This window comes from Carcharodon carcharias, chromosome 1, assembly GCF_017639515.1.
Source record: "Carcharodon carcharias isolate sCarCar2 chromosome 1, sCarCar2.pri, whole genome shotgun sequence".
NCBI classification, from domain to species: domain Eukaryota; kingdom Metazoa; phylum Chordata; class Chondrichthyes; order Lamniformes; family Lamnidae; genus Carcharodon; species Carcharodon carcharias.
In genome coordinates, this window is record NC_054467.1 from 219,694,138 (window position 1) to 219,708,163 (window position 14,026).

Genomic DNA, 14,026 nt, shown 5'->3' on the forward strand with positions numbered 1-14,026 from the left:
ACATCCACATCCCATGAATGAATACATTTTTTAAAAATCAGCCTGGTTCTCAATTATATTTTCTACCTGACATCTGTCATACATACATTTTTTCTCCTTTATCTTAATTTCTTTCTTTTTTTTTCATCCAGGGAGATCTGGCTTTGTTTGCCCAACCTTTCCCTTTTGAGGGAATATACCTTGACTGAACTATTTCTTCTTTGAAAGTAGCCCATTGTTGAGCTACCATTTTCTCTGCCAACCTTTGACTCCAATTTATTCTGCCCAGATCCGTTCTTAACCCATTGAAATTGGCTTTCTCCCAGTTAATCATTCTTACTCTAGATTGTTCTTTGTCCTTTTCCATAGTCAGGTTGGGTTGGAGTGGTAGTTAGGAGGTTGGGAGGTAGTCATGTGGTCCAGAAGATTTGGCCTGCTATTTTCAGAAGAAATCTATTTCAAGTTACATTTGAATGAATATGATCTGATTCCATTATCATCATAGACAAATAGTTCCGTAGATTGACCAATCATTCGTTGAAATATTTGCCCCAATATATTCAGCAAGTGGAGAGGATGTGGGTGAGGCTGAAAACGGCCAAAGAACTCGGCAGGGCCAGGGATTCAGAAGTCCTTCCAATTTTAATGGCATGTTCTCATTAAGAGCTTGAAGGTTGTCTCCTGCCCACAGCTGACCAAATGGACAGCTTGGCCAGTGGGCAGGAGAATATACCTGTGATAGGAAGGCACAGGCAGAGACTCTTGCAGACAGTCCCCAGCAATCAGAAATGAGGAGAGGTCCGTGATTAGGAAGGGTGGAAGTCAGGTTGCAATCTCGGCTGGGGGAGGTTGGCAATCGTAGCTGAGGGAGGTTGCTGACAGAAGCTGGGTGAAAGCTGGGTGAGGTGAAAGGCTTCTTTGAGTCTGGGAGGAGCACTCCTGCACCTCCAGGCACGCAAAGAGCACCAAGAAAGAGGATTGAGCAGATGCCATTCTCTGCCCCCAACCACGCCTCCCACCTCTCTCTTTGACTGATGAGAATCCCAACCTCTCGCAAACCCATGCAGCAACATTAAATTTTAAGTTCAATTCCCAGTGGCAAAAGGGAGCCCAATTTAAATATGTTATTTAATTGTCCTACCTCGCCAAGTGGGACACCCAGATTCTTCAAATTATGCTGCCGTAAAAATTGTTCACACCAGAATGAGAATTTTGAAAGATAATATGATTCTTGTGTTTTTATAATTCTAAGTGTACTCGGTCACTGCTTTCCAAGGCAGTAGAAATGGAAGGCAGGTAAACTAAAAGTGAATCTGCTGAAAAAAGGCAGCAAGCAAGTGTCTGGTGGGTTGTGGTCACAATGCACATATTTGACTTTTCAATTGCCCTCTGATCCTCTCCTGTCCAGAGGTGGACCAAGTGTGGGGAGGTTAATATTGAGACCAATGTTTTCACAGATTAGTTTTGAATTTAATCACCTACCTCTGTTTCCACTGGTCTGGACAGTCAACGGTATATAGTATCTTATAATCACATCAGCTCTCAATCTTCTCTTTCCAGTGAAAACATTCTGCCGTTCGTGTAATAGCTGCTCATAACCAATCCCTCCATCCCCTCAATCATTATGGATTCCCTTTTTATATCCTCTCAGCAATCTACTTTCTACTTTTGTACTGAGGCAGCAAGAACTGCATACAGTGCTTTAAGTTATACCAATGATTTATAAAGTGACAGGAATTACTCCACTTTTTCTTCAGTTCAAAATTGGCCTTTTAATGCATCCTGACATCTGATTTGCTTTACTCACTGACATCAAACATTGCTGCAATATCATCAATTCATTGTCAATCAGAAGCCCCAGATCTTTTTGATTTTACAAAGAGGATAATCAGGCGAGGACAAGGTTGAATTTGAAACAAAAACAGAATTACCTGGAAAAACTCAGCAGGTCTGGCAGCATCGGCGGAGAAGAAAAGAGTTGACGTTTCGAGTCCTCATGACCCTTCGACAGAACTTGAAAGCCTGTTAGTTTAAAGCTGAGGGAGATAAGGGCTGTAACTTCCGATGGAGTGGCAATTAAGTTGGATTGTCACTGCACTCAAAAGTTCTTACCTTGAAATCCAAGTGATCCTATCTCGCCTGAACTTCCGGACTCAGGCCGGACAAGATCTAGGCAGTGCAGCACATCCCTGGGGTCTAGCATCGAGAGCTGTAAAGTCAAAAGTAAAAAGCCATGCCCTCTTTTTACAGCACCTGCTGCTGTAAACTAGGTAAATTTAAAGGTTCAGGGAGTTTAAAGGTTTTTGACAAGGTAAGCTTATAAGGTAAGTGGATAGGATCTAGTGGAGGCATGGGGGGGGTCAGCTCAGGCCTTGGGATGGTGGGGTCAACTTGGAGTCAGGGGTTGGGGGAAGTCCTGGGGGGCGGAGTCCCATGGGAGGAGTAGTTGGAGGGAGGAGGGTGTCCACTGCAAATTTTTAGGGGTGCTGGGGGAGACCATGGAGGGGTGAGGTGTAGGTCTGTACGATAGTTACCCAGAAGTCAGGAGTAGTTTTAATCCTTCTAACTTTTTTTCTGTAACTATACATGGTTACTGTCAGAACCATCTAAAGTTTGCGGTTACTTGCCAGGGGCGGGGGGCGGGTTCCCCAGTGCATCTTTGCGGTATCCATCTCCCCCAAGAAGCCTTGGAGCTGGGAAGTTAAGGCCCAAAGGTTTAAACAGTTCTAATGGATTTGGATAGAATGGGTACCAACTAGACAACATAATCCAAAGTATTTAATAAAAATAATCAAACTAACACAACACTGTAGTGATACAGCATTTTTTATCTTTCACATATGTCTTCCAGGTACATCAAGCAGATATTGTTTTGCCCTCTCCTAAAAACTATAGGGCTTTGAAGGATTGATTTTAGCTTTCAGCCAGTTGCTATTTACTATTTGTACTCATTATGACATTCTTAATAAATTGGAGATATATTACCTTTATATTGATTGTTTTTTACCTCCCCCATTGAATTTTAATCTATGTCCTCTTGTCCCCATTTAGCTATAAAGGTATATAGCCTTAAGCCTCAAAAAGAGAGAACTTGAGTACTTCTTCCTTGGGAGTTACAATAGATCATTTCACATTAACCTTTACTTGGGTACAAATTTCACCTCTGAGATCTTTCACCAAAGCAAATTAAAACTGAAATGTCATTTCTTTTTAAAAAATTACATTATTTTGCATGTACCAAGTGAGTCAATTTTTTTTGCAAACCAGCGGTAATAATAACTCAAACTCTGGCACAAGGGAGGCATTGGGAAAAGCAGTTGTTATACTTCATGATACTGTACAGTCATTCATACATACAATTGGAACACGTTTTTACTCTAGGAATTTGTGCAGGTGACAAATTTATGATTTGGTTTCAAGTCTCTAGGCAGACTAATTATAGTGGGTTTTTTTTATATGTTAGTGAATGTCTGGCAAAGAGCAAATTTAATACATGTGGTTATCAATTTATTGTTGCATTAAAAATCCCCAAGCCTTGATGCTGAAGAGTTCTAAAATCTGGCTCGAGTGAAGCTTTGTGTCTGATCCTTGATTTATTTCTCTCTTTTTTTTCTCTTTTTAAATATTGTTGCAAGCATTGACAATGCTTGGAACTGGCTTTCCCGCTCTGCCCATTTTCATTTGAACCCAGTGATACCAGTGAAAAGCCTAAGAAAAGTCAGAAGGTTGTGGGTCCACATCAGAGACTTGAGCATGTAATCTAGGCTGACACTTCTGTGTAGTTCTAAGGAAATGCTGCACTATCAGAAGTGATGATTCTGTAGATGAGACATTAAAGTGAGGCCCATCCTGCCTTCTCAGCTGGATGTAAAAGATTCTGTTCCAAGAAGATTAAGAAATTCTTCCTGCTGTCCTGACTAAATATTTAGCCCTCAATCAAAATCACTAAAAAAGGAGACTATCTGCTCATTATCTCATTACTGCTTCTGGGACCTTGTTGTGGGCAAATAGGCTGCCACATTTCTTACATTATAAAGGTAATTAAGTTTCAAAAAGACTAAATTGCAATCTTCCACAACACTTCCAAACCAAAATTCTGATCTCAGTACTCCAATTCTTTCCTGACCATGCCCTTTAGTATACTTACTGCCAGCTGCCCAACAATCCTGGACACCCATTTCAAACAGAGATGATTTACACCAGATGCTATCCATGCCAGGATGGTGGGATATGTGTGTGGAATAGACATCCTCAAATTAAAATAGAGTGCTTTCACATCCACTGGAATCTCTGCTCCTTCCACCTTCATTTCCCTCAGTGTTATTTGATCAGGCCTGTCAGGTTCCAGCAGTATGTCCTCCTTTAGCTGAACTAATTCTTTTTATACATTTCCTTCATTTAAGAGAACAGATTTTTCCTCAACTTTAAGTAATTCAGGATTTGAATGAAATGAAATTCATTGTAGACCCAGAGGAGCATAGAGAGAGGCAACTGGCGGTAAGTTTAACCTGAAGGTCACCACACTTCAAGCAAAGGGCAAGGTTAAGAAGGCAGGATCTTCATGGATGACCTCAGCCAGTACGAGAATTGAACCCACACTGTTGGCATCACTCTGCAGCATAATCCAGCTGTTCAGTCAACTGAGCTAACCGACCCCCAAGATTTAGCTACTCACCAAAATCCTTCTCTTATGTAAACAACAATGATGTGAAGTAATTACTAAATCCATTTCCATTTTAGGTAATTTCCTATTAGGTCACTGCCCTCCCCTTCCTCTTAGGTGTCCTTCCTTACACTTAATAACTCTTTTTACTAATACATTTGTAGAATGCTTTACTATACTTGTTAATATTTATTGAGCTTCTCTTCTCAGACACCACCTCCTTGTTTTCCTTATCTCTCTCAACCTTCTTCCTTATTCTCCTATATCTTTAATCATACCCATAGGGTCCATATGCTCTCATCTTCAATTATAGTTTGCTTCTAACCTCTATTTCTCCATGGAGGTGAAACTTGAAGTTCTTTCTTTTTTATGTTATATATTCATTCCGTCAGTAATTGGTTTGGCGGCACGAGTTAGAATAAAGGAAACATTTTCTGATTGGTGGGCTGCAACAAGTGCTGTTCCCAATGGATCTGTACTGTGGCTTCAGCTTTCTACTCTATACATTAATGACTTAGATAAAGGAAGAGAGTTTGCAGGTCATACTAAGTTCAGAGGCACTATAAGTTTGTTTAGATGGGAACTGAAAGTTATTAGGGCCATAGACTATATGAGAAGGCAAAATTATGACAGATTGAGCTCAAGAATTTAAATGTAAGGTCATCCACTTTGGGTCTGAGAAAGACAAAGCAGAATTACTTCTTAATGATGAGATATTACAAGCTGTCAAGGAGCAAAGAGACATAGGGGCCCATGTGAACAAAGTTCTTAAAGCTGGTAGAGAAAGTAATGAAAAGGGCAGGAGGGGGAGGGACAGTCTTAGAACTCTACCTAGAAAATTGACCTTCTTAAGCTCCTATGTTGCAGTCTGATCTTTAAAAATAAAATACCCATTACTGATCTATTTTGAAGCTTTTCTCCTGGTAGAAAAGGGAAGATACCACCATGCAAATGGTGGGCAATGACTTATTGCTCTATTTCCACTGTCTCAGTGGCCATCACATTCCTCCCAAGAGCCTACTGCTGAGCGGCTGGAACTTCAGAATAAATTTGGCAGTAAGCCCTTTTAATATGCAAACTCTAGGCTCATATGACATACACAGGACCCCATGTTAGAGCAGCATTGAGCAGATAATGCATGGCACAACTTTGCCCGGTATGTACTGGCGATCCAACTGAAGAGGAGCACATGTTAAATTTTACAATACTTCTGTGAGCTCTGGAGGACCAGCAGAGCTCTTCTGGACTGCGGAAAACTGGCCCAGTCTGCTGTCACTCCAGATTCATTCCCCATCCTGCCCCTCCGCTGAGATAGGATTCCTCTCCACAGGACCTATTTTCTTTTGGCTTGGAGGCTAGCTGGACCATCTGATATTCTGCTGCCCCAGAGCTTTCCAGAATGTTTATTTGTCTCTTGCAGCCCTTCAGCCAAAACACAAATGAGGCCCAGCCCCCAAAACTGACTGGGCATTCCATCATCACCATTGGGAGGCCAAGTTCTGCTAAATAGCTACCTCATTATGTATGCTTGGCTGAGAGCTCAAACATTAATTAGAATAACAGAATACCTGCTCCTCAATGGAAATGTTGTTTGATTGTCAGCTCAAGCTCTGATCTCTGGGGGCAATTTCACAATGTTTGTTGACATAAGTAAACATTTTCAAGTGTTTGTGGTTTATGGTTTTTGAAACTGATTGGCTTTTTTATTAGCTTGCCTTCCAGACTATTTTTCCATAGGAAAAAGTGATCAATGGCTTACATTTTTCAGAGCTTTTTTTTACATAATATTGCACTGTGCACTGTGATGTTCATTGGTTGTAGAAAGAGTATAGTGGGTCAATGGGAATGGAAATGCCACAGCCGGCATAGGGAACATGAGGGACATAAGGGGTGGGTGGAGGGGCAGAACCTGCAAAGGTTGCAAGAGGGGCCTGAGGGATGGGTAGGTGGGGGGGGGCATGAGGTGACATGGACGGGGCACAGGGAGTGTTTGGAGGATCAACTGGTTATAAGGGATGAGGGATGGAGGGCCTTGCAGTATTTTTTTTTCACTGGGACAAAGTCCCACAGTACTGTGGCTGGCATTTTAAACACCCCACATCTGCACCCGCAACCCTTGTGGCTGCCTCCGCACCTCTTCCCCAGTCAGCTGATCCAACTCCGGCTTGCATCCAGCCTGCAGCAAAGAAGATCCCGCTTTAGTGGGCACTTTCCCCCAAGGCTGGAGGGCCGAGCCAGGAATTTTCCCCAATTTCTCCTAACCGTCTTGAGGATAAAAATCCAGGCCCCTGTCTCCTATGGTCCCGTTTGCTTATTTCCCACCTTCAGGAGATCACTCTTCATTTTCCTAAAAGCTGCTCTGTTCCAATATGATTACCTTTCAAAATGGATTTCAGTAGGGATTTTACAGTCTTTATGGCTGAAAACTGCTCTCCTTGGAAGATGAAATCACCAGCAGATTGTCTGCATGAGTTGGAGGATAAGAAATGGCAATCGCCATCTCCTCCCTTCAACGTCCTATTAGTATCTATGCCAATGGAACTTATGCAACCTCAAACAAACATTTTTTTAAATTAATACAAAATGTTCCTATTTTCACAACTTGGAAACTTGACTTCCAATCCTGCAACACCAAAGATCTGTTATAGGAAAACCATGGCCACTGACCTATTCTTAGCCTCCAGTGATTATTTAAATGGTATTACTGCTTTGTAGCATGGCATCTAAAATCACACTGGGAATTCAGCCCTTAAATGTTTTCTTGGAAGTCAGAGGGAATCAACATCAACTCTAAAATTACACGTTAATTTCTTCCAGAAATGTAGATTAAAATCCATCCATATTTAGTTTGGGAGGATATTTATTCTGCTTTCTAGTTTGCCTTGGATATTTATATTATTCTTAAATGAAAACATGTTTGTTCACTTCAGACAACAATGTCAATTGAGCAATCAATGGATTAACTGAGCAGAGTACTGCTTGTAAATTTGTCACTCTAATGTATGGATGACCCACTCTTTGGGTCAGTGACAATCCAACACAATTTCTATTCACTCAGCTATGGTGGAAGGATGTCTCAAGTGCAGAAAGCTCCTTAGACAAACAGCAATATCTATTATATAGACACAATTGCTAAACTGAAGTGGAAAGAATAAATGATCAATTCCAGGTAAAATAATGGTCAATTTGTAAGAACCTCAGGTCAAAATATTAGCCAATTATATTTTTTCAATATAAAAAGCCTGACAAGGATGACTCTTTCCCCCTCTCACATATACCACAAACACACAGATTTCTTTGCCCTATCTCATTGGCTCTGTCTTGAGGTCACTGAAACTGAATTTGATGTAGCTCTATCAGCAATTCAAACAGACTCCATGTAGTTAAAAGAAAAAGGTTTCTATACTTACTCTAGAATTTGCCACCTCCAGTGAAACGTTCTGAGGGGGTGCACCGGGCACTGCAAAAACACAAGAAAAATAGATAATTAAAGGGAAGGAAAAGAAAGCACCGGGCAAGTTATACTTCATAATGAGCTGTATTTTTAATTAACTGATCCATTGGGTTAGAAAACTGGGAATTCCCCCACGCTCTGGAATTTAACTCCCAGTATGGAAGCCAGCCTGATTGAGTAAATCCACATCAGTGGGGGGGATTGGGAAGTGATCTTGAAGGGATCTGATGGTTGTGGGTTGAGTCAATCAGTCGGGGAAGGGAAATAGGTACCAATTATGTGAAGGGGGAGGGCAATGGATTGATTGGGGAAGGAGTGAGTGTCGATGCTGGGAGAGGTGTGTTGGGGGAATGTGTGGGGTGGCCAACAATTGGGTGGATTGGCATTCCCTGAAGGTCCAGAGGGGGGGGGGGCTAGAATTGGAGACCTGGTGGTGGAAGGGGGAATCAGATGCCTGGTGGTGGCAATGTGAACTGGAGACCTGGTGTTGGGAGTGTGAATTGAAGACCTGTTGGTGGTGGTGGTGGTGGTGGGGCGGGGGGGGGTGGTGGGTAGGGGGAATTACAGGCTCAGGGGATTCATGGTGGGATCAGGTGCCTCAGAGGTGAAGGTGGTGCTGGGGTGCCCAAACACAAAGGCTGGCACCTGGACCCAGAGCTATCAGTGAAGGCACTCACCTCCTGAATCCACCAATTCTTCAACTCAATGAAGCTGTCAGGTTCCCCTAGTCATTGAGAAACTGAATGACAATAAAGCTGCCGGTTTCATTGTCATCCTTAAAGTACCAACCCATTTCTGTGAAGTGGACTGGTTGCCCTCCTTCCTTCTGATCTCAGTTGAAGTTGAAAGTGGATAGGTTGGTGGTGGATTTGGGTCAGGAAACAGACTTTAACATGTTCTGATAACTATTCATTTTGTGAGTTATAGACCTTAGCCCCATTCTTAAGCAGATGTCTGTCCAGGATGTTAAAATATTGATCAACCATGTGCTGAGTCTTGAGGTTACCAGGTGTTACAAATGCGATGTTTTAAAAGATTATTATGTTTTGGGCTGTCTTTTTAATTCAAGGTAAAATGGAATAATGAGGAGAGTCAGGTGACCTACAAGTTCTGCCCATTGACAAGCCTGTATGGCTTGGTCACCATGGAGACCATGGCCCAGATTGAGACTTACTGAGAGAGGTGCAAAACATTCACACCTGTAAACAATGGCAGGAGCAGCTGGGCTGATTGCAGATTTTCTGTCTTTGAGTTCTTGGATAGAAAGAAAGAAAGAGAGAGGTCTCATAGAGACAAAAAAGTCGCAGTTGGTGTGGTCAGTAGGGAGGAGAAGGCTGCTAGTTCTCTGCAAGCTATCAAGTAGAATAAAGGTGGGAGGACAGTGTCTGGTTGAAGAGACACATTCTGTGGTAATCTAAAGGCTCTGGAAGATTTGTCCTGGTGAGGCTGGGTGAAGAAATCACCTGAGTGGGCGTTACTGTTGATAGTTGGTTCAGAAATTCTCAGAGGACCGAGGGAGAGGATCTTTGGTCACTGGATGTTGCTTGTTAGCAAAATATGGAGATGAGAGCCCACTGGAAACTGGGAGTGATTTTATACCATTTCTTGAAAAGACTGTCATCCAGGGAGAATGTGCTGTAAGGTATATGTATGCAGCATAGGCTTATTAGTTGAATTAAGACATTAATAAGGGTTATAATTTCTATAGTTTGGAGTATCAGTTGCCTACTAAGTAATGTTTAGATTCTTTGCTTTTAGTTTGTTTGTTACAGTAAAAGTCTTAACTTGAAATCTTGTCATGCAATTCCTTTAAGTTGATCACTGGGAATTAAAAAATCTTTTAAAAAGTTTTCAACATCAACAGGAATTGTAATATAAATAATTTTTCTTTATAATAACCTAGGAGTTCTCTATTATTTTATCATAATTCAGTACAAATTAGCCATGCATTTGTGTGTTTTGGATTTTTAAAAGTGTAAAAGATTTCAGATGTCTAATTCACTCATCTGTCAGGTATATGTTTTTCTTTTAGCTCACTTCCCTCTCTCTTTTGATCCCCAGTGAAGCAGGTTGTAATTAATGAAATATCTCAGCAGAATGACTACCAATCAGTCAGTATGAAATTCAGGAAACCAAACCAGAAGTCAGTTCACAAAAGAAATGACCACCAATAGAGAACTGGTCAATAACTAATTCTCAGAATTAGGGAACAAAGAAAAGGAGGCTGAAGAAATGAAGCTATAGAGCTAATTGACAAAAGAATACTGAACAGCAAGAACTAATCCTCAGCACTAATAGACAACAAGATGATAGAAATAATCTTCATGAGGAGGCTGTAGAAGAGAATGGAACTGTGTAACAGGATCAAGAAAATTAAGTCTGTAAGAAAAAAAATAGATAAAGCAGTGACAGAACAAGACAAAGGCTGAGAGGACTAAGATGGCAAAGCTAGTTGGCAGAGCCAGATTTTAGAACTCTATCAACAGCATGTTATGAAGCTAGATAGATGGTAGATCATGATGGCAGGATAAAATGACAGAATATGTAACAATTACATGAGAACTAGTTAGCAATCTTGTTGACATGAATATCAGCACAACAATCTGATTCAACAAGGAAACAACATTGTGTAACAATGAGTCAACATATCTAACTGATAGGACTTAATGAAAAACTTGTTATCATAGAATGGATACAACACAAAAAGAGGCCAGTAGTATTTGTGCTTGCCCTCTGAATAAGCACTTCACCTCATGCCACTCCTGCCTTTTCCCCATATCTCTGCAAAGTTTTCCTTTTCAGGGGTACAGAGAGTTTGTACCATATTCCTGATGCGTTCCTATCACCACCCCCAACAATTTTTACTTGCCTCAATTCACACACAGGAAAGTTACCCATCCTAGAGAAAATTCATTTCAACTGGGGTTTGGCGTCGGAGTCAGTGTCAAGCCATGTAAAAGAGACCCAGCAATTAAAATTTCTCAGACCTTGCTATACCTGGGGATGAGAGAGGATGGAGGCCAGGCAGTTAAGTGCCTGCTTCAATCCCCTGCTGTTCCAGTTCTGAACAAAAATCAAGTCAACAGAGTTTAATAGACAAATGATTAGCGGAGGGATGGTTAACAGAGGGTATTTTAGCTGAGGACAAGTTAGCTAAGGTACGTTTCCTGTGGAACCAATTCCTAGCTTTCAGGAAAATAGGGGGAAAGAGAAACAGTAGAGGTAAGGAGAAAAGAAAAGTTCCATCCACAGCAACGCCCTACCCCATGATGTGCAATTTTACCATCGAGCCTAATTGTCTGTTGTCTCGAATGGTCAGATGACTTATTGATTTTCAACAAACTCATGTGGTCCCCTTAATGATGGCTGGTACTGCAGATAAACTGTGGTACATGCTACACGTGTCTCCGCTAACTTTGGCAGTGGTGTCATGAAACACAAGTCAGGCCCTGATTAACATATTCAGGAAGCCTAATGCCTGTTTCAGGCAGGGCCCTCAGGTACTTGGGCATCACTGGCTGACAGTTTGGTCATGGGCAGCTCCAGAAGAGGTTAAACATGGAGCACTGATACCCAAAATTCTTCTCCCACTTCCCCGATACACTTTTTTGCCTGATGAACTGAGGCAATCTGGCTCAATTTCTCCCACTCAAGCAAGGGGAGGTGATGAAGTGGTATTATCCCTGTACTCATAATCTGGAAATCCTAGGGGTAATGCTTTGGGGGACCTGGGTTCAAACCCCACCGTGGCAAATAAAAATTTGGAATTAAATGTCTAATGATAACCATGAAACCCATTGCTGATTAATGTAACAAAACCATTTGGTTCATTAATGTTCCCTAATCCCTTTAGGGAAGGAAATCTTGGTCTGATCTAGCATACGTGTGACTCCAGGTCCACAGCAATGCGGTTGACTCTTAAAAGCCCTCTGAACAAGGGAAATTTGGGATGGGCAATAAATGCTGGCTGATTCCATGAACAAATAGAAAAAAAATTGCAATGGAATACCAAGCTTGGTTCTATTCTTACTTGTTTGCTTTCCAGAGTAATCACTGGATAGAGATCAGAAGCAGGAACTCCGTTGAATTTCAACTCCCCAGACCACACTAGCATGACACAGGACAGCATTGCAATTGTCGCACTAAGTTTTGCCCCACGCAGCCCAAGATTCCAGGCCTATGTCTCACAGCTCCACAGTAGAAATGACCTTTACCAACTGAGCTATCAAATCATTTTATGGTAATTCCGTTTTTGCCATTATTTCTAAAATAGTCAAATAACATTTTTGGCTCACAAATTAAAATTAGTAAGATACTGGTAAGTCAAACAAAATTCTGAAGTAGTTTTGTTGAGCCAGTGGAGATCATACTGTTGAATTCTTATTAATTTATAACATTCCATCATAATTTTTCTGTAATATGTGGTGAGTTGTAATGAATTTTAGCTTTGGTGAACTCATTGGCACTTTTTTGCCACAATGTTGATAGCTCACTACTTGACATATGACAGATTAAATGCAATCAAAGCTTCCCCCTCAGGTTAATAGGAACTATTTCACTGAACAAACAGACAGACCATGATCAATTTACTTGACTGAACAGCAAACAGCTCCAGAGATCTTTTCACTGATGAAATATTCTAACTGATCTAACTCAAAAGCAGGCAAGGAAAGACTTGGAAGTGATAACATTTTCAAAGGGCACTGTTGTCTGCTGAAACTACTCTGACCTCCCTGTACTGCCAGCAACAATGCTATATGGTAAATTATGTGGCACTGGAGTACTCTTTTGACTGCATACTTAGCTTCCTCATACAAGCCCTTGATGCATCTCTCTTATCACTGGCCTGTAGAGATCTTTCCCAGCAATCAAGGAATGCCCAATTAATTCATAAAATTAGGTTACAAATTGAACTTGAACATTTGCAGCTGTTTCTCTGTTGCCACCTATGATGTGGAATTTACTTCATTCTGTAAAGAGGACAAAATCTACAACACAAGAATCAAACTGATTATAGAACATTCACTCCTTCCACCTCTGACATGCAGTGGCAGAAGTGTATACCTTCTACAAGAGGCACTGCAGCAACTCACCAAGGCTCCTTCGACCACACCTTCCAAACCCATGGCCTCTAGCATTTAGGACAAGGGCAATGGATGCATGGGAACACCACCACCTGCAAGTTCCCCTCAAAGCCACACGCCCTCCTGACTTGGAAATATATCACCGTTCCTTCACCGTTGCTGGGTCAAAATCCTGAAACTCCCTTCCTGACAGCACTCTGGGTGTACCTACACCACATGGACTGCAGCGGTTCAAGAAGGCAGCTCACCACCACCTTTTCAAGAGCAATTGGGGATGAGCAATAAATGTTGGCCTAATCAGCGATGCCAACATCTTGTGAAGGAATAAATCAAAAAATAAGAACCACTTCCGCAGCTAAATCATCTGGTCACCTGCTTTGTCCCGGCATGATCTGTATCCCAAGCTAAAATTGGTTCTTTTGTACCTCAGTTGCTGAATTCATTTCCTTCCCCCTTGCTCAAGCTGTATCTAAAGATGTAAACCTGGCCTGATAGATGTTTCCACGAAGGGAGATGTTTCCACTTCTGGAACAATTCGAAATTAAGGGCTATAAAACAAGGTAGAAGACAAGAGGAAACAGGAAATGAGAGAAGTTTTCCACATAGCGTGCTCAATTCAGACTCTCTGATGTAGAATGAAATGGATGGTAACTCCCAATCCAGTCTTAAATTAAAATCAAGGCAGCCCATTTGATTCATTATTTTCAGTCTCTCGAGAGGACAGTGTAATATAAGAAGTTGGGGCATTCTCGCAAAGTACTTCAATTAAATCAATTAAGCACTCAGCTTCATTTACTACCCAAGTGCTCCTTATTAAGTGAAGCAATCACACACACACACACACAC

The 14,026-nt window shown here is 41.5% G+C and overlaps 1 protein-coding gene across 1 annotated transcript in view; it reads right to left on the reverse strand.

Moving 5' to 3' along the window:
- Nucleotides 1–14,026, reverse strand: part of dcc (DCC netrin 1 receptor) — a gene marked incomplete at its 5' end in the record, with an annotated part of 933,706 nt that overhangs the window by 291,252 nt on the left and 628,428 nt on the right. Inside the window, one exon of the mRNA XM_041183487.1 lies at nucleotides 8,053–8,102. Coding sequence (XP_041039421.1) covers nucleotides 8,053–8,102 — 50 coding nt within the window. The remainder of the gene's footprint in view (nucleotides 1–8,052; nucleotides 8,103–14,026) is intronic.